At 34.2% G+C, this 24,253-nt stretch overlaps 1 protein-coding gene across 2 annotated transcripts in view; it reads right to left on the reverse strand.

Moving 5' to 3' along the window:
* The window catches only part of SOGA3 (SOGA family member 3), a 76,569-nt gene that overhangs the window by 34,130 nt on the left and 18,186 nt on the right, over positions 1–24,253 (reverse strand). Inside the window, exons 5-7 of one of the 2 annotated variants that reach the window (XM_051997714.1) lie at positions 17,453–17,524; positions 3,796–4,968; positions 1,993–2,323 (exon numbers count right to left, since the gene is read on the reverse strand). In XM_051997714.1, the coding sequence (XP_051853674.1) occupies positions 2,213–2,323; positions 3,796–4,968; positions 17,453–17,524 (1,356 nt within the window). In that variant the 3' untranslated portion in view covers positions 1,993–2,212. Of the gene's footprint in view, positions 1–1,992; positions 2,324–3,795; positions 4,972–17,452; positions 17,525–24,253 lie in introns of both variants that reach the window. The other variant, XM_051997713.1, reaches the window with a different exon arrangement.

Genomic DNA, 24,253 nt, shown 5'->3' on the forward strand with positions numbered 1-24,253 from the left:
TTCTTTTACAATATGACATGGAAGTGTTTTGCATAATTTCACATCAATGAGGAGAATAAAGATAAAGAGGGAGGGAGAGAATTTAGAATTCAAAATTTTAAAAACAAATGTTAAAAATTGTTTTATGTGTATCTGGGAGAAAAATATTATATTAAAACAAAAACAATTTGATATATTATAAAATTGTGAGGACATCAAAGGGGGCCTCCCTTGTTTGAGGAGGATGAATAGGGAGATAAGTTAAAAACATGAGAATATAGAGAAATAGGTGGAACTGATGAATGTAATTTTAATGGGAGCAAGTTGAAAGCTAAGCCACTGGAAACAGAACTGGAAATGGTAGATGATTTGAGAAGAGATTTGAAAATGGAAAACAAACACAATCCATTCCAATGACTAAAGAACTGAACTCTGAGCAAAGAAGATGAGAAGACCCTTACAAGTCATGGCCTATTTCAATTCTAACAATCTATGATTGGGTTTAAATACTTTTGAATGGTAAAGCCAGTTGAATTTACTGAAAGGAAGGACCATTTATAACTATTTTTAGGGATCATATTACAATTTCTGAGCTGACTACTGAGATAGGCTGGGGATAAAGAATATAATCTTTTATAATAGAAGACAATATCAAACAGGGTTGAACTGAAAATAATTTGCCTTTGTAGATTTTTTGTTTGTTTTACATTTCCCAAACCCTTAATTTTCTAGCAAAGCTTTTCAACTTCAACTTTTTTTATTTTAGATGAACCAAGGAAGAATAGACACTACTGACTCTGGGTCATGAGACTTGGTGGAAGAAAGAATGAGTCAGAGAATTAAAATGACTTCAGTATATATTTAAAGCTAATGATAGTTGAAGAGAAAAGGAAAAAAAAAAGACTTTAGAGAAGAAATTGAGAACTCAGATGCAGAAACTGTTTCCAATCTCTCTGGGAGGATTTCTTCACAATACACTGAATGTTATGTAGAATGCAAATTTGTATTCTTAGCATTTAGCTTAGTGTCTGCCATATAGTCAGTGCTTAGTTAATACTCATTTAATTGAATTGAAAATGTGGAATAAATTGGTGATAAACCTTTTAGGAAAATCATAATAACATAGCTAGGGAATTAGCCTTCCTTTTTTGGTGAAGGTTTGTTGTAGGGGTCTGTTACTGGATTCTAAATACAAGAAAAAAATACCTTACACATTAGACTACGAACTGATGGCTCTAGGTATGACAGAAGACAGCAGTTGTTGGATTTGTCTGATCTAGTTTAATGGAGCAATGCAATAACATTTACATTTCTAAATTAACTGAACTACTACCCACTTTTCTGTTACAATAGCACATCTTTTCAGAACATAATCTCCATTTCTGCATACTACCATGGTCCCAATCATTCCTATGCATCCCATTTCCAAGGAAGTTTCCTTGAGTAGTTATGGATTGATTATTGGACCTGGACTCAGGAAGATATGGACTTAAGATCCTCTGACACTTATGAGCTGTATGACCATGGATAAGTCACAAAACTTCTCAAAATTTCATTTTTCTAACCTGTAAAAATGGGGATAATACTTCATTCTTCAGAGGAATTGTTGTGAATCTCAAAAGACATAATATAAATAAAGTGGATTCCCCTTCCTCTCCTCCCCCACCAAGTGCCTTGCACATAGTAGACTCTTAACAATAAAGTTTAGACTGAACATTTAAATGAACCTGTCATTGTTAGAAAATGTAAATAAAGCTGTTTCAATTTTTCAAATATGCATTTTTATGACTATATGCATTTATGTGGCCAGTTAGAGCAATCATCATAGTATTCTTCTCTACCTTCTCCTGCCAAATTTTCTTTTTAGATTTGACATCTAAAAACATGGATCAACTGAGGAATTCAAAGAATTGTTCAGTCAAGATGATGAGGATAATTACAGTAAAAATTACCTAAAAGAAGAAATCCAAAGTTAAGGTGATTCACAGAAAATTATGCTGACTCTTTTCTTACCTGAAATATTCTTGTAGACAGGATTCTTATATCAATCAGTTGCTTTGGCTGTGTGTATATATGTGTCTTTTTTTTTTTTTTTTAAGAAACAAGCAGTCTTCAGTGTTTTTATACCATTGATTACTACAGAAACTATACTTCTGTTACTTCTTATCTTGGAAGGTGGACAAAATAAACAAATGAAAAATAATACTACAATGAACAATAAATGACGAAAAGCTTACAGCACAAAAAACAGTGTAAAAAGAAAGACAAGTTTAAATATTGTTGTGTAGGAAAGTGATGAAAATAATACAAGAATGAGAATAAGTAAAATGATAGGCTGGAACATCTGGGAAGGTAAATACAGAGACAAACAAAAGAGTTAATTAGTGACCATCCAAAAAACTACCATCCAATAAGCAACAATGCAATACCACCTTTAGTAAAGGAGGGGGAAATTCCATAGTTTTAGCCTATATTTCCCAAGAATATCTATCTGAAAACCCACTGTACAGACTATTTTCTCCCATGCAGAAGAGAAAGGCACTCTCTCACATCTTCCCTCCCTTTCCCACTTCAAGACCATTTTTGTCAAGTCATATGCTCACAATCCCTGTGAGTTGTGCCACAAGGAAACCCAAAGCAAATGTTTGGTATATTAAAAGAGAGGAAGATTTTAAGCTTTCAATTTCAAACCCAAGTTTCATCACTAAACTCATTATTCCTCAATCCATTCCCCTTTTTCCACCCTCCTCCACAGTTTGTCATAGAAAGATTACCAGAAAAGGTTTAAAGTAACAGAAGTTCATGCTGTTTCTAGGTGTTGCTGAAAATATTAAAGTAATCCAGAATTATGTGTCAGTAACTAAATGACCTCTTGATAAAAGCATATCAATACTTCAATATAATGATTTAGGTGTAGAATTGTTAAGGATTTTATTAATGGAAAGATGATATCAGGTTGGACTGGCCTCATATAATAATGCCAGTCTTTTTTGCTCTATACTCAATTGCTGATGTGCAGTTGATACACATAGCATGTATTCCTCTTTCTACAAGAGAAAAATTTAAATGGCTGGTGCTCTGAACTAAACATTACTTCTTCATCAGCCCCTGTTATGAAATCAGGAGAGAAGGAAGGGGGCTATTTTTTTCTTTCACAGAGACAATTATGCTATTCCCCCCTCCCCTGAAATGTATCTGTTTATCTTTTGGCTTATTATTGATTTAACCTATAAGATAAATCTACTTTTCTTAGCACTACCTACTTCAGAGTTTGTCTTGGGACAGAATTGTTCAAATGACATTGAAATCCTGTCCTTGTAGTGAAATGTACTTCTTAATTTTTTGTGTTAAATTTTTAGGTTCTACCTCTAAGGAGGATGAAATGGCAAATCTATGCTCCTGGATCTTGGAGAATGTATTTTAGCCTGTAGTCAGGCATTCGTAAAAACTGTAAAGTACCCCCTAAGAAAGCATGAGGAGAGGTGGGGGAAATAACCAATTCCAGGCTTTAAGATATCAAGAAATTTGGAATTTAAAGTTTTATTCTTAAATAAAATGTAAAGAAAACAATTACTAAGAAAATAATAAAGTTCAAGCATGAGGGAGCATAAAAAGATTGGGCATGTTATATGTACTTCAAAAGCAAACTCCATTGCAATATCCAAAAAGAATTGGTGAACTTTATCATACTTAGAAGCCAGTAAGCCAGGGAGTGTATCATAATAACTAACCTATAAATACAGACTAAATACATAGACCTCACCTATGAGGAAGTGATTTTTTCGACAACTTAGGATGCAATAGGAGGAACTGTACCTGACTAACAGACAATGGCTCATCTGCACTTCTGTCATCTGATGACTTTGGAACTTCTAGCCTGTCGATGAAAGTCTGGAGTTCTTTCCGAAATGCCTTCATCTGTGCATTTATCCGGTAAAGCAGTTCATGCTCCCGGATTCTGCTGCCATCATCCTCTTCATCCATCAGTCCAAACAGATCCCCATTAGCCACATAAATTCTTGCCTCGGTGATAATGGTACTAGTGTCTGATATCAGCCGGTCTATTGTCTTTCCCAGACGTTCTGCTTCTGAGCGGATGTCCTTCATTTGCTGCCGGTCTGTGAAGTTTTTTTGCCAGGTGGTTGGGGTTGGATAGAAGGATCTGGTTGGGGTGAGGCATCGGATATTACGGACCTCCTCTGAGTCGCTCTCTCCACCAATGGGCCCTTCCCTTTTGCGGTGTGGTGGACGGGAATCGTCATCACTTTCTTTCTTTCCAGCATCACTTTCAGCATCACTGTCCCTGGGGCTACCCCTAATACCCAGGTGGGAGGCCAAGTCATAACGCTGCATATTAGACATGAGTACTCGGTTTTCATACTGCAACTGCATAACCTTGCCACTTAGTTCATTAATCTGCATGCGTGCAGCCTTCAACTCCTCCTGAAGGGCTTCAGTCTTGGCGTTGTCATGGTGCCTGGAGCTTTCATGGGCCCCAGACTTGTACTTATACTTATTCAGCTCTGTAGTGATCCTTTTGTTTTGTTCCTCTAGGTCCGCCAAGTTCCTTCTGAGCAATTCTGTTTCATCTTCCACTAACTGCAGGTGTTGCCTTAGCTCAGAGAGGGATTCACTCTGCTCCCTCATGAGTGGATTAGATGACCCATTAAAGTCATCTCCTCTCAAATCATCAAGTTCAGCTTTCAAGCCTCTGTTCTCTACCTCCAGTTCCACTATTTTCCTTCCTAGGATGTTGGCTTCTTCTTCCACCAGTCTCAGACGAAGCTTAAGCTCAGCTTCCCTTGTGGTGGGAGGTCCTCCAGCTTCTCCTTTGGGTAAAGGACTGTCCAGATCTCCATAAAATGACCTGTATTTTTGGAGCTCATGCTCAAATCTGTCCTTCTCTTTATCAATCTTTGCCATCTTCTTTCGCATCAGAGCAGCTTCTTCCTTGACAAATTGCAGCTGGCATTTCAGATCTTCACTATCCTCCTCATTTTAAAAGAGAAAAAAGAATAGAAATCATTTTTATGTAAATCATGAAAATGAACAATCAAAAAAGACACCTGCAAAAATAATTTCCTTTCCCTCATGGCTAGGCTCCAATTCAAAGGTTGTGTATGTCAAGGAAAGGAAAGAAGATATAAAGAATAATTCTATTTGTGAGCCAAAGAAGTTTGTGCAATTACTTGGCAAATAAATGTTTGGGAAGTTGTAGTTCTGAATATGGAGTGAAAAAAGGATTATGATAAACAATTGTATGCACATACATTAATCATTGTCTATGATAACTGTACAATTATTGTTTACAATAGACAAATCTGACAGTCAGACAATATCATCAATCAACAAGCACTTATTAAGTGCTTACTCTGTGCCAGACATGGGGCTTGTCATAGAGGATACCAAAACAAAAGTCAAAGAATCCTCCTCTCAGGAAACTTATATTCTATCAGGGAATACAACATGTCCACATATAAACAAGTTTAAGACACATGTTGATAAAGATACAATGATAGGAGGCACTAATAACTGGGGACCTCAAGAATGGCACTTTACGAAGTCTTGAAGGGAATGAGATTCCAAGAGGTACTGATGAGGAGGGAAGGTGTTTCTCATATGGGTAACAGTCTGTGCAAAGGCAAAGAACTGGGAAATGGGAAGTTGTATAGAAAGGCATGACTAATTTAGTTAGCTTACAAAGTAATATATAATCAGCCAGGGAAGACAGATTGGCATCAATTGGTGTTTTAGATGCCAAAGTAATTTGCATTTTTAACCTAAAGGCAATGGGGAATCACTGAAACATCTTAAGTAGAGGAATGACATTCAGATAAATATATAAATATTTATTAGTACTTTAGGAATATTAATTTCACAGTTATACAAAGGATAGACTTGAGAGGAGAAAGATTGAATCCGAAGAGCAAAATTCAAATGTTATTGTAATCATAAATGCAAGAGGTGATGAGGGCTGCACTTGAGTGGTTGTGGTATAAGTGATAAGAACAGGGAAGTTGTAAGAGAGATTGAGGATATGAATAAACAACTTATCAGACAGAATAGAAAGTAGGAGTGAAAAACCAAGGTTGAGTCCTAGGTTATCATTCTGGATAATGAGAAGAAAGGTGTTGCACTCAGCTGAAAAAGGGAAATTAGAGGAAAGAGTATGTACTTAAATGGATATAATGAGTTCTGCTTTTATCATGTTGAGTTTGAAATACAGATGGGATATAGATAGTAAACAGTCGGAAATATGGGTTTAGAGAGCTAAGGAGATAGAAGAGGGTAGGAGTGGGACAAGGAAACATAGATCTCACCTTGAAAGAAAACACAGACTTACTCTGGAGAAAAACTTTTTGAACTTCTCAAGAAAGAGCTTTCTTTAAACACCAAGTACTTGGTGTTGTGACTGTATTCTTTTTTCCAAGCCTATGTTTCCTAATTTGTAAAATACAGACAGTAATATTTAAACGAACAACTTTATAATGCTGTTGTGAAGAATGTTGTTTGTGTAAACCACAAATATAAATGCAAGCAATCTATTTTAATTGTATAATATTGGTTATTATACTAAAATGATTTACTGGAAGGCAATTAGTATGAGAAGTCTGAAATTCATACCATATGAGAAATGGTTTAAGAAATTATAATTTTAAGACCAAAAAAGAAGAAATCAATGCATGCAAATATGATAGTTGTCTTCAAGTACTTAGAAGTATTAGACTTATTTTTTAATTTCCTAAAAATTAAAATAATCCCAAAGTAGAATGGGCTGATTCATACCAAATTTGGATGACAATTTGTCCAGTATATTATAAATGGAATATTTGCTTTTTTCTCCTCCAGTTATGCAAGGACTAGATGACCATTGAATTCTTATCATCACTGAAATTCTGTATAATTATTATATGTCCTGTTTCCATTTTTTCTTTTCTTTTTTTTAATGGAGTTCAGATACAAATGGCCTTGGCACAGAGCATTCTACTATTATTATTGTTAATTTATTATTATTACTATTAGTATTACTCTGAATTCTGCGAAATGGAGATAAAATGCTAGCTTTAACCATGGTATTTTTTGGTGAATATCAAATGGGTTTTGAGAGGTGTTATGCCATGAAAGATGGAGAAAAGGTTTGAAGTCAGGAAAACTTAGATTCAATCCATGCCTTCTTCATATATAAGCTATGTGTTTCTGGTAAACCACTTAATCCTTAATAGAGGTGTACTCCATTTAGTTTTTATTGGCTCTTGAGAGATGAAAGATTTTCATTGTGAACATTTATGCCTCTGAAATCATCAAATGCTACACATCAGAGTCTGACTTTTTTGTTGTTGATTGTATAGATTCAGGAAAGTAATGGAGAATATGTCAATAAAAGAGCTTAAACATTAGTCCTGTAGTCAGGAGGACCTGAGTTCAAATTTGTTTCAGACACAACACTTATTAGCTGTATGATCCTAGGCAAGTCACTTAACCTCAATTGTCTCACCAAAATAAACAAATAAAGGAAATTAAACCTGATAATGTTCTGTGCTTACATTTCCTTTCTTCCCCCAGAAAGCCAGTTATTAAACATTTGCTAGTGTAAATGTCTCTAGTCTCCAGTATTAGATCATTCTATAGAACTACAAATTATAGGGTGTGTCTAGAATTGGTAGAGGGTGTTGTTCTCATCAGGAATGCTCAAAGTAGATGAAATTTCAGGTCCAGGACAAAGCCAAAAATAAATAAGCTTCACCTATAGGAGTAGGCTAGTATTGGCAAGGGACAGCATATGCTACATATGATAATTCACTATAAGGACTGAGAAGTTACAGCAAATTAGACAGACTCAGAGACTGAGGAAGAAGAAGAGAGTGGGGAGATGACATACATGATATATTCAGATGGAGAAAAGAGACTTATTAGAGCAAATGTTGTAGCAGCGAACATTATCTACAGGAAAGCAGAGAATTGAAAGGAAGAAGTTGATGAAGAAGAAGATGATGGTGAAAGTGAAACAACAAATAAAGAGGAGGAAGAAAATGAAAAGAAATATAGGCAATGGTAGCTTCTTAATTTTTTTTTCTCTGTAAAAGAAGACAAAAGTGATGGGAACAGAATAAAGGAAATGAGAGAACCAATTGGGGGAAATAGGACAAATGGAAAACCATTTTAGAAAATTAATTATTGTGGAAACTATTTTGTCAGGCATGAAAATCACTGCTCAGCAAAAAAAAAAAAAAAATAGGATGAAGACTATAGTTACCAATTTGATTGGATTAAAACTAAAGTACATATCTGTAATGGTTAAAATCTCCAGAAGAAAAAAAAATTGACAGATACTACAGAGCAATAGAGAAAGTATATTTCTTTTGAAGAATATTGCACTAGAAAAAAGAAGGCTCAAACTTTTGAAATGAATTTTTGGTGGTTCCTTTTATTAAGTTTAAGTAAAAAATTTGCTCATCAATTTGGAACTATGCTCAAAAAGTTATCAAACCCTCTGAACCAGAAGTGTTTCTATTGGGTTTTTATCCCAAAGAGATCTTAAAGGAGGGAAAGGGACCCACATGTGCAAAAATGTTTGTGGCAGCCCTTTTTGTAGTGGCATGAAACTGGAAACTGAAAGGATGTCCATCAATTGGAGAAGAGCTAAATAAATAAATTTTATAATATGAATGTTATAGAATATTATTGTTCTATAAGGAATGACCAGCAGGATGATTTCAGAGAGGCCTGGAGAGACTTACATGAACTGATGCTAAGTGAAATGAGAAGGACCAGGAGATCATTATACATGGCAACAACAAGACTATACAATGATCAATTGTGATGGACATGGTTCTCTTCAACAATGATATGATTCAAACCAGTTCCAATTGTTCAGTGATGAAGAAAGTCATCTACATCCAGAGAGAGGACCGTAGAAACTGAGTGTGGATCACAACATAGCATTTTCACTCTTTCTGTTGTTGTTTGCTTGCATTTTGTTTTCTTTCTCAGTAATTTTTTCCTTCTTGATCCGATTTTTCTTGTGCAGCAAGTAATGGTATACATATATTGGATTTAACATATATTTTAACATATTTAATATGTATTGGACTACCTGCCATCTAGGGAAGGGATTGGGGGAAAGGAGGGGAAAATTTGGAAGAGAAGATTTTGCAAGGGTCAACGCTGAAAAATTATCCAAACATATGTTTTGTAAATAAAAAATTAAATATTAAAAAAAATTTTTAAAGAAGAATTTGCTCATTATTTTCAAGATTGAAATAATGTCTAGAAGATGCAGTATGATTTTATTTTAAAAGATACTGTGACATATTAATAGTTTCAAGAAAAATATCAGATTAGTTTGGGTTTCTGACAGTATAATATCAGTGTGAAATCAAACTCTGGGAAGTAGAAGATAGAAATAAAAGCATTTTTCTTTAAATAGATAAAGAAGGACACAATCACTAAAGGAAACAGTTTAAATCTCACTCAAGAAATCATATCAATCTAATAGGAAATCATTTCAGGGAAGCTTTCCATTAAAAAAAAAAACAGAACTATGTACAATCTTTGTGGGAAATAAGGATATGATATATTTGTACAAACTATCCCAGTGGAGAGTTGATTAAAGAAATACTGATATAAAACTTCACTAGTAATAACTAACATTTTCTAAAGAACTTTAAGATTTATAAATTACTTTATGACTCCATTTGATCTTCACAAAACCATGAAACAGGTATTATTATTATGCCCATTTTGTAGATGAGGCAACTAAAGCTAAGAGATTAAATGGCTTCCCAAGTGGCATACAGGTATTAAGTGTCACTAGTGGGATGTGAATTCAGATCCTATTGATTTAATGTACAAAAGTTTTTTCTACTATAATAACTACTAAAAAAGTGAAACTAGGAGGGAACTGGCATTTTTTTGTCCAAATTAATGTTGGAAAGCTGTCTAAGGATGTCAGAGGAAGATAAAGATGATAAAAGAGCTGACATTCTTATAGAGCTTTTAAAATTAATAAGTTTACACATGTTATTCCATTTATTCTTTACAACAGCACAAAGAGGTAGCTGCTATTGATTAGTCCCATTTTAAATGTGAGAATGGGTTAGATAGAAGTTAAATGACTTGTCGAGGATTATACAGCCAATAAGTGTCAGAGACAAGATTTGAACTCAGACTCATCTTCCTGACTCCAAACCCAGAACTCTATATATTGTCCTGCCTAAGTTGCCACTCATTGCCTTATACTTACCTTTATGACATCCTTCTATTATGTCTTTGCTATCTCTTCTTCTTTCTCTCATATTTTTATCTATCTATCTATCCTAGTTGGTAGAGCTCAGACTAAGATTAGTAGTAAGAGACGAAGATAATGAGCAAATTCTTTATCTAAACTTGATAAATGGAACCACCACAAATTCATGTCAAAAGTTTGAGCCTTTTATTTTCTAGTGCAGTATTGTTCAAAGAAATATATTTTCTCTGTTGTTTTATAGTTTCTGTCAAAGTTTTTTTTTTTTTTCCCCTTCTGGAGATTTTAACAATTACCGATATGTACTTTGGTTTCAGTCCATCAAATTGGTAATCCTGGTCTCCAGCCCATGACTTATTTTTGGCTGGGCAGTGATTTTCATGCCTGACAAAATAGTTTCCACAATAATCAATCTTTCAAAATAGTCCTCCATTTGCCCTATTCCCCCATACAAAAGCTATATTGATTATCTTGTCTCCTTCTTTTATTCTCATCCCTTTCTGTGTTCTTTTACAAAGAACAAAATATAAAAGTTACCATGACCTGTATCTTTTTTCCTTTTCTCTTTTCTTTATTTTTTGCTTCACTTCTATTATTTTCTTCTTCATCAACTTCTTCCTTTCAACTCTCTTCTCCCTTCTCAAGAGAGTTTCAGGGGCTGGCTTGTAAGAAAGTGAAAAAGCAAATAGCTAAACTAAAAAAGGAAGCTAGGTATCATAGGGCACAGAATATTGGCTAGGGAGCCAGGAAGACCTGTATTAACAACCTGCTTTAGACATTTATTAACTTTGAGACATTTAACTACTCTCATCTGCACTTTACTCATGTAAAGTGGGGATAATAATAAATCAAATGAAATAATATAAATGTGACATAATTTGGAAACCTTAAGGCATTATATGACTATTATTGTTATTATTATGATCTGAGATTCAGTTGTGAATTCTAGCTTTCTTTCACCTGATATATTTTTTTACATGAAGATTAAAAGATATCTAATATAGGAAACATAGGAAAATACCCTTGATGAAGAAAGAAAATAAGTTTATTCTACCTCAATTAAAACTGCATTTATGAACCTTACAGTGAAGGAAAGAAATTGGTAATAAAAGAACTTTTAGAGAAATGGAGAGAAGAGCCAGAAAGGAGGAGAAATAGGGAACAAGCTCACTATCAATGAAACCCATATACAACAATAATCAGGACTATAGGGGGTGGATTAGGGAGGGAGGTAATAGCAGCTAAGAAAAATGTAAAATGTCAAAAGAGGAAAGTCAAAATTGGAAGGAAAAAAGAAATTCTGAAGAAAATCTTGAACATTTTTAAATAGATGAAGCATGATTGTTTGAATTACTTAAAATAGGAACATGTAATACAAATTGTATAACGATACTAAAGGTTAGAGATATAATCCTCTATATATTGATCTCTGATGTTCACTAATGGAGAAGAAAAATTGATATAATATTAGCTAAAAAAATAAGACTAAATATAAAGAAAGAAAATTGTGATTTAAATGGAATGGTTTTAAGGTACTGCTATTCAAAAGGGGAGAATAAAAAAGAGAGAGGGGGGAAAGAGAGAGAGAGAATAGGAGGGAGAAAAAGAGACAGCAAGCATACTATATTAAGAGTGAATTTTAATTTAACATACATACATGTTATTGTTCAAAAGATAAAATGGGTTGGCAGATTATGCATTCATGAAAGTGCACTAGAGAAGGACAAAGGTCAGCTCCCCTATTCCCTACTTGGAAAAAATTATCTTATTTAAGGGAAATATTTATTTAAAGTTATACTACTTTTCCTATATTTAACAAGAAAAGAAAATGCTATGCGAATTTAACTGTAACTTGAGGGAAACAGGTAGGGATGAAAATACTCCCTGCCCTAAAATGACCCACAAAGCCAACTACTTAGTATTAGTTTGTATTAAATTATAGAATTTAAGCTCCTTGATTACAAATAAAAACTGATTAAAATACATTAATAAAAAGGGAAGTGATCCAGTTAAGATTGATAAGGGTTTATGTGTAAAAAGAATAAAGAATGTGGGGTATAAAATTAAAAATACCACTTTATTCTATAAATATGTGACTATTCCTAGCAATGATATTAGTGTAAATTCATTTCTTAAAAACTAGAAAAGTTGACTCTAAATAGAAAAGGAGCTTGATGTCCTGAAGAGGAGTTTATTAGCTTTCAGGCTTGCTCTTTAAAGCAGAAATAAGAGAGCCCAAATGCTAATTATGCCACTCTTCATGAGTCTTCCTATGTGACATGTTCTCTTATTCTATCCTCCCAGACATTAGTACCCACTCTTCAAATTACATTTCAATTACTTGTTGGTATGCAAGTTATATTGTGCAATAGCATGTAAGTTGCTTAACAGTACTTTCTTGAGAGTAATATTTTTGATTTTGTGTGACAGACCACTTTGTACATGGTGGATCATTCAATAATGTCTCTTGAATGTGTTCCTGTTAGTAATATAGAAAAGCTAAATTCACAAAGAAGTGCAATGCTAGCATTAGCAAGTAGTTAAAGAAGTTGTTTCCGTCAACTAGTTTCCAATATCAGAGCCTTGAGATCTCCAAGAAAGGGTCTAAATTAGATGAAATAAGATTTTTATACCCTGAAACCCATGGGGGGAAAAACTTAAGATAACAGGTTCAGAGATTGAGGAAATAAAACATATTAAAGTTATGGTCAACCATTCTATCTCTGAAGGGATGATAGAAAATGATTTGCTTATCAATGTAAAAGGCTTCTGTGACTAAATGGAAGGATTAAGAGGCTAGATTCTAAAAAGACTGAGATATTTAAAACTTGTAAGATGTAATTCACTGGATAAAGCCCAAGCTATAAGGACATAACTCAAGTATATCTAACCAAGGTAACATTGACAAGATCTCAGAGAACTAAGGGGTAAATCAGATGAAGAAAAGATCATAGAAACTGACCTGACAAGAGTCTTATGACTAGAAAAGACTTAAGTGAAAGGCACTGAGAGTTTAGATAAAATAATCTCTAAGAGATTTTTTAAAATGGCATTTCAGTATCAAATTCAACCTCATTTTAAAGATGAAGAAATTGAGATTCAGAGACCTGCAGTAACTTGCCCTAAGTTAAAGGAGCAATAAGTAGCAGACCTAAGATAAGAAACTAGGTCTCCTAACTCTAAACTTGTTCTTTCTATTATGTTCTACTCTTCAGTTTTTGATTTTATTTATTTTTGTTGTTGTTGTTGTTGTTTGTTTGTCTGTTTAAGTGTAAAAGAGTTAGGATAAATTTTTATCAGTATACATGATAGAATGCGTCAAAGTTTTTTGAGGATCTATACCTAGCCTGCCCTATGAGAAAAGACAAAGGTCTTTGCTTTCTACTGCTCCTCAAAATAGAAGGTACTCCTTTCTTTTATGTGTTAATACTAAGTACTATTGGAAAACATAACGAAGTTACAATATGTTCCTATCTGACTGTATCCTTTTCCATAGGCCAGGCTGTATAGACTCTCAACCAGATAAAAGAAGTGGTGCCTTCATACATAGGCACATATGATAATGTGTTTTATCTTATGGGCAAATCATTTATTTGCCTTTCATTGCTTCCCTACACTCATGCTAATTTATCAGGACAGGGAAGCTATAAGCAGTATTCATAATCATCTGTCCTTTGTGATTGAGAAATATGTGTCAAGGATGTAATTTCCTTTTTTTTTTTTTTTTTTTATCTTGCATTTGTTTCAAGGTACCTTTTAGAATCCTGATTGTCATCCAAACAATTTGCCATCCCTTCCAATTTTGTGTCATCTATATATTATATAAGCATTCCATTTTTGCCTGTATATGAATAACCTCATCTGTAAAATAAGGTGCTTACCCACAAGACTATTATAGGGATTAAAAGAGATGATATATGTAAAATATTTTTGAAATCTTAAGGTGAGTTATTATTATTATTGACCAAAAACAGATTGTGTCAAACTAATTTAATTTCTTTTTTGTTTGTTTTTGTAAAATTAACAGACTGTTAGATCATTTGGGTTCTACAGAAAGATTCTCCTTAGATTTTTGCAAGCATTTGACATTTTTTTCATACTGTTTTTATGGACAAAATGAAATTTGAGCTAGACAGTAATTTCAGGGAGGTAAATTCAATGTGTAGATTCAAAGAATGGTCAACCAATATAAGTTGGAGGAAAATTATTACTAGAAGTTCCTCATGGATATCCCTTTCATTCTGCAATTTAGCATTTTAATAAATGATAGATACAGGCAAAAATGGAATGCTTATACAATATATAGATGACACAAAATTGGAAGGGATGGCAAATTGGTTGGATGACAGTCAGGATTCTAAAAATTCTTGGCAGATATTTATTACTGTTTAGCTCTGGAGCAATGAAGTATAACTTGATAGAGATAAATGTAAAGTTCTATTTGGGTTCAATAAATAACCTTACAAGATGGAGTCATATGTACAACAAGATGGAGGACTAAACATTTTCTCTGATCCCTACAAATTCTCAAATCTTTCCAAAATAGAAAGTGTTATCAGAGATAAAGCAATTTCAGCTGTCTCCCTGATCTAGAACAAGAGCCCAAAGTTAAAGATTTTATTAACTATAACACCCATTTCACCCTCACTCAGCACCCTGTCCCCTACCATTCACCAGGCAGTGAAGTTTCACTAACTAACCCAACTCCCTAAACTTGCAAAAGGATGCAATTCCATATCTTAAACTCCTTCTTGCCAGTGCCTGAAGATTCAGACTTTAAGACAGATAGGGGTTCGGTTCTGCAAATATATATTGTATCTAGGATATACTGCAACATATCTAACATATATAGGACTGCTTGCCATCTAGGGGAGGGGGTGGAGGGAGGGAAGGGAAAAATCGAAACAGAAGCGAGTGCAAGGGATAATGTTGTAAAAAAAAATTACCCTGGCATGGATTCTGTCAATATAAAGTTATTATTAAATAAAATAAAATTAAAAAAAAAAAGACAGATAGGGATAGGGATATGGTAGCAGCAGCACAGCAAGAACTTTGTAACTTTAACCCAGAAAATTGAGAAACAGAGGCAACGTGGTAGGACATTTTATTCCGGGGAAGCTGTGTGGCACTCACTAATCCTGAAGGAAAGAGATCATTCAGATGGAACCAGTTCTGTCCTCCCTAAAAGTCAGTAAGGATAGAGATCTAGCTCAGGGAGCTATGAATTGCCCAGCAAGGGAAGAAGCTGAAGCCCTCTGAAATTCAGCCCCTTGGGAAACCACCAGAAGTGAGTAAGAGGGGAAAATAATGATAAAAAGTTTGAAATTAGTAAAGGTAGCAAAAAAAGAAAAAAAAAACCTTACAGATAAGTAAATAAACAAACAGGGAAGACATTAGGAGCAGAAATATGGCCTTCAAATTTAGTAAACAGTTTCAGATATTTATGAAAAAATACTGCAAAAAAAAAAAAAGAAAATGATTCAACATCTAATAAGATATAGAACTATAGATTTCATGGTAATATAGAATCACTTTGTGCTATTCCTGAGAGGTTTAAAAGAGAAATTAAAATTGTCAGAGTAGAATTTAGGGCCTTCACAGCAGAAATAATTGGCAGAATAGAAAAAAAAAATGTGAATACGAGGGACATTTTCACTAAAGACACAAAAGAGAAGACACATTATTGAGAATGCAAATATAAAGTGAAGGATAGGATAATCTAGAAAAAGAAAAGCAAACATCTGTAACATTAAAAGAAAACATACTATCCATGCAAATAGAAGATCTGAAAGGTATGGATACTCATCGATTGTTAGATAAAGACCTCAGAGTCTTTATCTGTAACTTTGCTTGGTTTCAACTCCATGAACAAAATATACACTGTTGTCTCTTAACCCCAAGAGCTTTTCAGTTTCCTTTAGGCAGGGTTTTGTTTTGGTTTTTTTGTATCCCTATTGCTTAGGGCAGTGCCTGGCACATAGTAGGAGCTTAATAAAATGTTTATTGAATCGAACTGAATATAAACCAATTATGAGTTTAACCATGACTTATGGCAGCTACATAAGGATTAATGCAGTTTTAACCTGATTTACCTGATTTAAAAGAGGCCTGGTATCTAGTGTCTAGAATAAAGAAGGTAACTATGTGTTCAGTTCTAAGAGATACATTTTAGAAAATATTTTAATAAACTAGAGAATGTCTAAAGGAGGCAACCAAGATGGGGAAAGAATGGAGATAGTCTGGAGAAGAAAGAACTTGGGAACATGAGAGCTGTCTTAAAGTGTTATATGAAAGAGAAAAGAGATTTCTTCTAGGGTTAAAGAACAGAATTAGGAGCAAGGGTGCAAAAGGCAAAAAAAAAAAAAAAGAAGAAGATAGTTATATGAGATATAAGGAAAAATTTCTCAGATAATTAGTACACATAAATGGGATGGAATACCTTGAGATGAAACAGTTTCACAATTGTTAGAAGTGTTCAAACAATGGCTAGATGATTATATGTAAGAGATATAAGAGATTCTAGATCACATACAATTTGTGCTCTTATCCAAATCTGAAATTATGGGATTAAATGAATGCATTAAACTAGTAATACATGTTTTCAAGAATATACTGATTAAGTATCTTTGTTATGGATATATGCATGTTACCCTACATCTATGCCTGCATAGAAAGATATGTAGCACCAACTTTAATGGCCTTTCCTACAGAAACTATGGATACCATTATTGTTTTTTTTAAAGGCAATGGAATTTTGAGTAATAAAGTCTCTTCTAAAGAGAGATTGGAAGAAGTACAAAAAAGAAAGAACTAAAATAAATTCCTTTCCTGAGAGAACTTTTATTTTATTCTTATTTTATAATTTTAAAAAAATGTGAAGAGAATTCTCAAAAAGAGAATTTAATTGGTTTTCTGAAAAAACTGAATCTGGGCCTGTACTTACAGAATTAAGAAGTCAGCAGGAACAGTGATCTAAATGATTCAAGTTGCTTGCTTTCTTACAGTTGATACACAGCAAATATTTATATATGTTTTATTATTTGTTTCTATTTATATATTGTGTAACCAGTTAATTGTCAAGTTTAAGTTTAGGAGATTTGAGGGCTTGATTTAAAGAAGGAGAAATGGGAAAAAGACTTATAGGAAATTATTTCTCTGGTCTATTTAATAAATATATGTTTAAAAAGACAAGATTTGAGATAGTTCAAATTTTTTTTTAAATTAACTTACCTCTGTAGGAGTCTGCTGTGACTTTTTATCAGATTTTTGCAAGTCTTTACTTCCTCTTCTTTTCAGTGATAACTGCAACAAAGAATAGGCATATTTATTGTTGGCTTAGTATAAAATCTAAATAATTTTTATTTTCTGAAAGGTATTCACCAATGATATGATAGTCATGACACAAGCTAATATCAATCATTCTATACAAAAAGCAACATTAAGGATAAAAAAAATTGATAAAATAAAAATAGCTTCATTTAGGGAAGATTGCAAAGTACAGAAAATGATCAGTGAGTGTGAAGAGTCTTGAAGCAAACTATTCTGATAATAAAGAATTAAAACTGAATTCAAGACATCTGACTTTTTTAGTTTTATGTATCTGTATGAACTTCTTAGATATTTTCTATATATCTAATAGCCATAAAGCAGTATTGTTTTCTTAGGACAGAGGGGCATTATGGTTAGATTATGAGGTGAAATTTGATCCTGTCCCAAACTCTAGCCTTATGCAATAAACAAAAGTTTCCACAACAATAAAGATTAGGCAAAGAAATTTGATACCTTAAATTTAATTATGTCAGTTCACCAATCCTAAAACACTCTATAATATTAAATTAAGACAGGAAAGACAGGAGGCAGGAAAAAAGTAAAGTTTGCTTCAATCACATTAAATTCAGTGTGAAATTGGGACCATAAGAATTAAATGAACATCCCAGGTCTTTATTTACTTTCATATCTTTAATACTTCTTGTAAACACATTAGAGACAAAAATTACAATACTGATGATGATGATATAATACTTGCTATTTATATAATAATTTATAGTTATAAAGTGCTACCATATAATTTTCTTCTTCAATCATGTGAGATTGACAGTTCCCTGAAGGCCAGGCTTATATGAGCAGGTCAATCCTCCATTCTTGCATTCACATATAATATTTTGTAAAACTCTCACAAAGACCACAAGAAGTATGAAAGACAGGTATAATTATTACTTGAAGAAATTAAAACTTAGATAAGATTCACTGATTTGTTTATATTAGCATACCTAGTATGGGACAGAGTAACTTAAACCCAGGTCTTTTGATTAAATGTTTAATTCTGTTTTCACTGTACCATTCAGTAGCTAACTAGCCAGTTAGAAGGCCGAGCCTAAAGTCAGAAATACTTATCTTCCTGAGTTCAAATCTGGTCTTAGAAATTTATTAGCTCTGTGACCCTCACTTAATTCACTTTGCCTTAGTTTCCTCATTTGAAAAATGTGCTGGAAAACTAAATGGCAAACCACTCTAGCATCTTTCCCAAGAAAATCTCAAAATGGGGTCATGAAGAGTTGGTCATAAGAAAAATAACTACTTAGTTATTTTTGGCCTATTTAGTATTTTCTAAATTTGTTATTATTTCATCTCTAGCATTTTGATCCTGACTGATTAGATGAAGTTTTCTCAGTTTATGAGATCAGGCCTTAGACCCTGGATTGCAGGAAATCACATGATCTCTAAAGGTTAAAAACCTTAGCTCAGCTACCGGAAGTGATGTGAATCACAAGAACCAGACAATATTGGTGACCATTGGTCAAGGATGGTTACTTCCTTTTATTCTATCCAATGAAAAGGGTCTTTTGCTATTTAAATCATGACAAGCTTCTGGCTTGTCAGGCCTACAAACATGGGGACAGATGGGAGCTGGGATGCGGAGCTGGGATGCCTCCTGGGTGTCTCTGGGCTTCTCCCTGCAAGGACTAAATAAATGCTTTCTCTCTGTATCTGAAGATATCTCTGATTAGTTAATTTGGGAAAGGGGGAAATCCTTACATCCACTTTTCCCAGGGAGGGAGTGGAGGACAAGAACACTGGTTGCAAGGGTATAATTCCTGGGATACTTTCCTGCTTGTCCTGTTAAATCCTGCTGTCCTCCATGTTTGGAATGCACTCCATCTGGCTTCTTAATATCACTACCTGCTCTTAAACACTCAAGGGCCACTTCCTTTTTGGAAACTCTTCTGGATATCCAGAATTATTAATGCTATTTACTGCTTTACATTATTATGTAAACTTATTTGTTTACATGTTATCTCTTTCCTCCTCCCCTTTCCCATATAGAATACAACTTCCCTGAAGACAAGAGCGGTTTTTTGTTAGGATTTGGGTTGGTTTTTTTTTTTTTTTTTTGTCTTATCTTTGTAAATCTAGGAAAACAAAACTGGATTGCATTGGGTAGCTTAGTATTAGTAATTTTCTTTTAAGCTCTACTCTTTCCTGGATGGAGCAGTGCAGGTGGGACTCTAATGCTGGAGTCTGGAGTCAGGAAACCCAGAGTTCAAAACCAGCTCAGGCATTTACTAGCTTTTCTGTAAAATGAATTAGAAAGGAAAGCCAGCATCTTTGACAAGAAAACCCCAAATGGGTTTGTGAATAATCAGACACAATTGAACAACAACCAGCCCTTTCCCAGATGTGTATCCAAACCTTGCCAAGATTGCAGACCCTGCCTGGGCAATGGCCACCCTTATGTTCTCTGGGCAACAAGTGGGCAGAGAACACAACAGAAGTGACTTCAGGGAAAGTTTTGGTCTATGGCCTTAAAACAGAACTCTTGTTATCAGTTCTCATGCTCATCTCTATTCCTTCCCCTTAGAGCATGACCCCTCTTTAAAAAAATGAATTGTAACCAATGTTCTTTTTCACATTCTCCACTGTCTCTCAGGAGAGGACAGATATAGAGTTTTAAATTTTTGTTTAAGAAATGATCTTGGGGGTAGAAAGGGGACTGGAGGAAGGGTGAACTGCATCTAATTTAATTCTCTTTCTGCTTTTCTGGCAAATATATTGAGAAGAGCAATTATGGTGGCGAGTAGAGAGGGGCAGATAAAAGGTCCAAAGGAAAAGGAACATTTTAGAATTATACTCAGTAGGAATGGATGCAATTGCTTTCAATATTAAAATTTTTAAAAATTGCAAGAAAGAATAGTTAAAATGAGATCTAATTTGTTTTGTTCTATATAATTTTTATTTGTTTTTCAGCCCCCCTTCTTTACTCTTACCAATTTTTTGTTCCCATTGGAGTACTCCCCAAAAAACTTGCTAAGGAATTCCCATTATAATCTTTCTGCTACTGCCAATTCTTCTCCCCCTGCCTCTATTGTACTTTGTTCCTACAATCTGTGGGATTTGTAGATTTTTCCTCTGTTACCTTGTTCTCACCACAAAATCCCCTGTGGCCTTTCTGGTCCCTCAGGAGACCATGCACCAGAGCATGGGTCACCAAATGTCTCAGGGATTACTATTTACTTAGCTGTTTTGGGGAGTTCTGTTTTTATGGGGGCTCTAGAGGCCATAGGATTTGGAATAAAAAATATTTGTATTTGAATTCTGCCTCAAGCACTTAATGGCTCTTGTCACCCTGGGCAAGTCACTAAGAGCCTGAAAGAGAATTGAAATTTAAATCTTATATAGATTTAGTGACCTATTTAGGGCCACAGACAAAGTAACCTTATCTAGAACATTAATGAGGTTGGAATCAATGACCTCCCCTAAAGTCTCATCAATTCTAAATCTAGGATCTATCCTGCATGAAAAAGGCTGTCCATGCTAGTCATTTTTCCCCAGAGTCTTCAGTCTCCCAACCTTTCTTTTTGAAAATAGTACTTTAAGAAAGAAGACACGATGTAGCCCAACACTGGTATCTAGATGGCTGAGTGGATAGAGTGCTGCGCCTGAAGTCAGGAAAATCTGAGTTCAAATCCAACCTCAGAGACTTATTAATTGTGTATCCTGGGTATGTAATCCAATTTGACTCAATTTCCTTATCTGTAAAATGAGCTAGAGAAGGAAATGCCAAACCACTCCAGTATCTATGCCAAGAAATCTTCACTGAATAGCAACAAAAACCATTGAATAAAAACCCAAATATTCAACTAATACCAAAGGTCCAGTAAGTTCAAGATTAATAAAGACTACTGTGAAACTCAAGTTTATTCTAGGATATAATTCTACACAATGTTCGATTGTCCTACTTGAATCTCAGGTCTCATTCTTCTTCCCAGAAAAAAGTACTGAATACTCCATGGTGGTCCACCTTCTAAATTAATCTCTAAATCTAGAAAAATTTGAATTTTCGTTACTCATTCCTTCCATCATTTTCTAAGCATGCTCAGGAATATATGTTTTAAAAATTAATTCACTAATGATTAATGGCCTTCAATTTCAACTTGTCTCTTCAATCAAGACAATTTTACAGAGTGGAAACAAGGAGAAGTGAAATGCCTTGAAATTGTGCCAGCTGGATTTAGATGATAATGGATTTCTTTTCTTAAACCCTCTTCTAAGTGTCAGGAGAAAATCTAAGAGCCTAGAAAAGAGATAAGAAGTGAATAAAAGAAAGGAAATAGCATTAGTCCACTCACTCTAACAAACAATGGGAATAAATTATCAATTATCCCAGAAAGTTATAGGAAAGTGAGGTCAATAATTTATTTCTTAAAAGATGATAAGTAAAGAGCTTTATATTCTTAAGCAGAATGAAGAATAATTCTAAGAGCAAAATATCACATAACAGGAGACCTAACATCTGAAGACTGTAAATCAGCTCCACCTCTTCCACCTAGGGGGAAAAAAAAATCTAGGATTTCAGTCTTTTCTTTCCTCGTTCCCTAATCCCAATGTTGTCCCTTCCCCTCTTTGCTGTCACACTTCTTCTCTCACTATTATGAGGCTGCTCAACATTTCTCCATCTCTGTGTATTTTTTGGGGGGAGGGGAAACACATAAAGGACCTTTCAAGTTAGTAAACCACCTTTTCTTTTTTTTGACAAGAAATAAGTTTTAAAAGGGCTGCTACAGACACAAGCAATAAAAAACATAAGATGGAAGGGGATGATTGAATTCTTTCTTTTTTTCTTATTTCTTTGAGTTGAAATGGGCGTCTTAACACTAATCAAATATCCTAGACTGAAATATGAAACATATTTCTAAAAAATCTTCAGAGGAATTGACAGTGAGTTAACCCCAAAGCAAGACACATTATTTCAAATATTGAAAAAAAAATCTTCCTAACATAAAAATACTAATTGTGCATGTCACAAATGTCCCCAGACATACCCAATTCATAGAAAAATATTTATGAACAAGAAAGTGTCAGGCTAACATATTAATTTTCTATCTGTACCCTTAGAGTATTTGAAGGGATCTAATAAAAAATTACTTTAAGCCAAACACATAACTTCTGGTTTCTTCCCTATTCTCTTTCAATATGATCAAATCTTCTCCATCTGAAAAAAAAAAAAAAAACAAACAAAATAAAACAAAATAACAACCAAAAAAACCCACCTTCACTAGACTCTCTTACTCTCTTACTCCCTCAAACTCATCCTACACTCACTTTTTTCAGCCAATTAACTTTTGGAAAAGTTTTCTATACCTTCGGCTTCTACTTCTCACTTCACATCTTTATCCTTTGCAATCTGGTTTCCAATACCCACCATTCAGCTGAACTCCTCTCTCTACAGCTATCAACAATCATTTAATTGCCAAGTCTGATAGTCTTTTCACATGCCTCAGCCTTCTAGATTCATTAGATATATTTGATACTGTTGACCATCCTTTTGATAGCCCTTTTAATGGTTGACCATTTGATACTGTAGACCTTTAATGATATTTTTATCTCTCTGAATTTTTGTGACATTGTTCTTTCTTGGATTTCCTCCTACCTGACTGATTACCTCTCAATCTCCCTTTGATAGATCATCTTTCATATCATGCTTCCTAACTGTGAGTGTTCCACAAAGTTCAGCCTTAGTCCTCTTTTCTTTTCTCTCAATACTTCTTGATGGCCTCTTCAATTTCACTGAATTTTTTAGTTATCATCCATGATCATAGATCAATATCATCCTCCCCAGATCTCTCACTAGATGGATGGTACAATGGGTAGTTCTCTGGGCCTACTTTCAGGAATACTCTCATCTTTGAGAGTTCAAGTTTGGTTTTAGACTCTTCCTTATTGTGTAACTCTGGGCAAATTATTTAACCCTGTTTGCTTCAGGTTCCTTATCTGTAAAGTGATCTGGAGAAAAAAATGGGAAAACACTCTAGTATCTTTGGCAAATAATAATAATAATAATAAAAAAAACCCAAAAGAGGTCACAAAGAGTCAGACACAATTGAAAAATGACAGAACAACAGGTTGTGCCTAGAGACCTGTTGTTCTGTCATTTTTCAGTTGTGTCTGACTTCAATCAGTCTTACATGACCAATTGCTTCTTACACATTTCAAACTGTATGTCCCAGAGACATCTCAAACTAAACAAAACCAAAACAGAATGCATTCTTTCCTGCTAAAGCCACCCTTCTTCTAAACTTCTCTCTTCCAACCTCTTAGGCTCATCATTTATTTCAGCCTTTTCCTAGATTCCTCACTTTCCCTCACTCTCCTGAAAGACCAATTAACGAATCTTGCCTTTTTGCCATACACTCAAAATCTACTGCACCTGACTCCTCTCTTTTCCTTCCATGCATGTAGTTTCCACCTTAATTCAGACACTCATTATCTATTGCTTAGATTTCAACAGTTCTTAATTGGTTTCCCTGTCTCATGCCGCTGTTTATTCCAGTACATTCTTCATACTGCTGCAGAAATGATTTTTAAGTACAGATCCAACGATATCACTTTTTTACTCATTACATTCTAGGAACTTCTGATTTCTTCTTCGTTCTTGTATGAGGTAATTGGGTTAAATGACTTACCTAGGGTCACACAGAAAGTATTAAGTGTCTGAAATCAAATTTGAATTCAGATCCTCTATAGACTCCAGAG

Source organism: Antechinus flavipes, chromosome 4 (assembly GCF_016432865.1).
Source record: "Antechinus flavipes isolate AdamAnt ecotype Samford, QLD, Australia chromosome 4, AdamAnt_v2, whole genome shotgun sequence".
In the NCBI taxonomy this organism is placed as follows: Eukaryota; Metazoa; Chordata; class Mammalia; order Dasyuromorphia; family Dasyuridae; genus Antechinus; species Antechinus flavipes.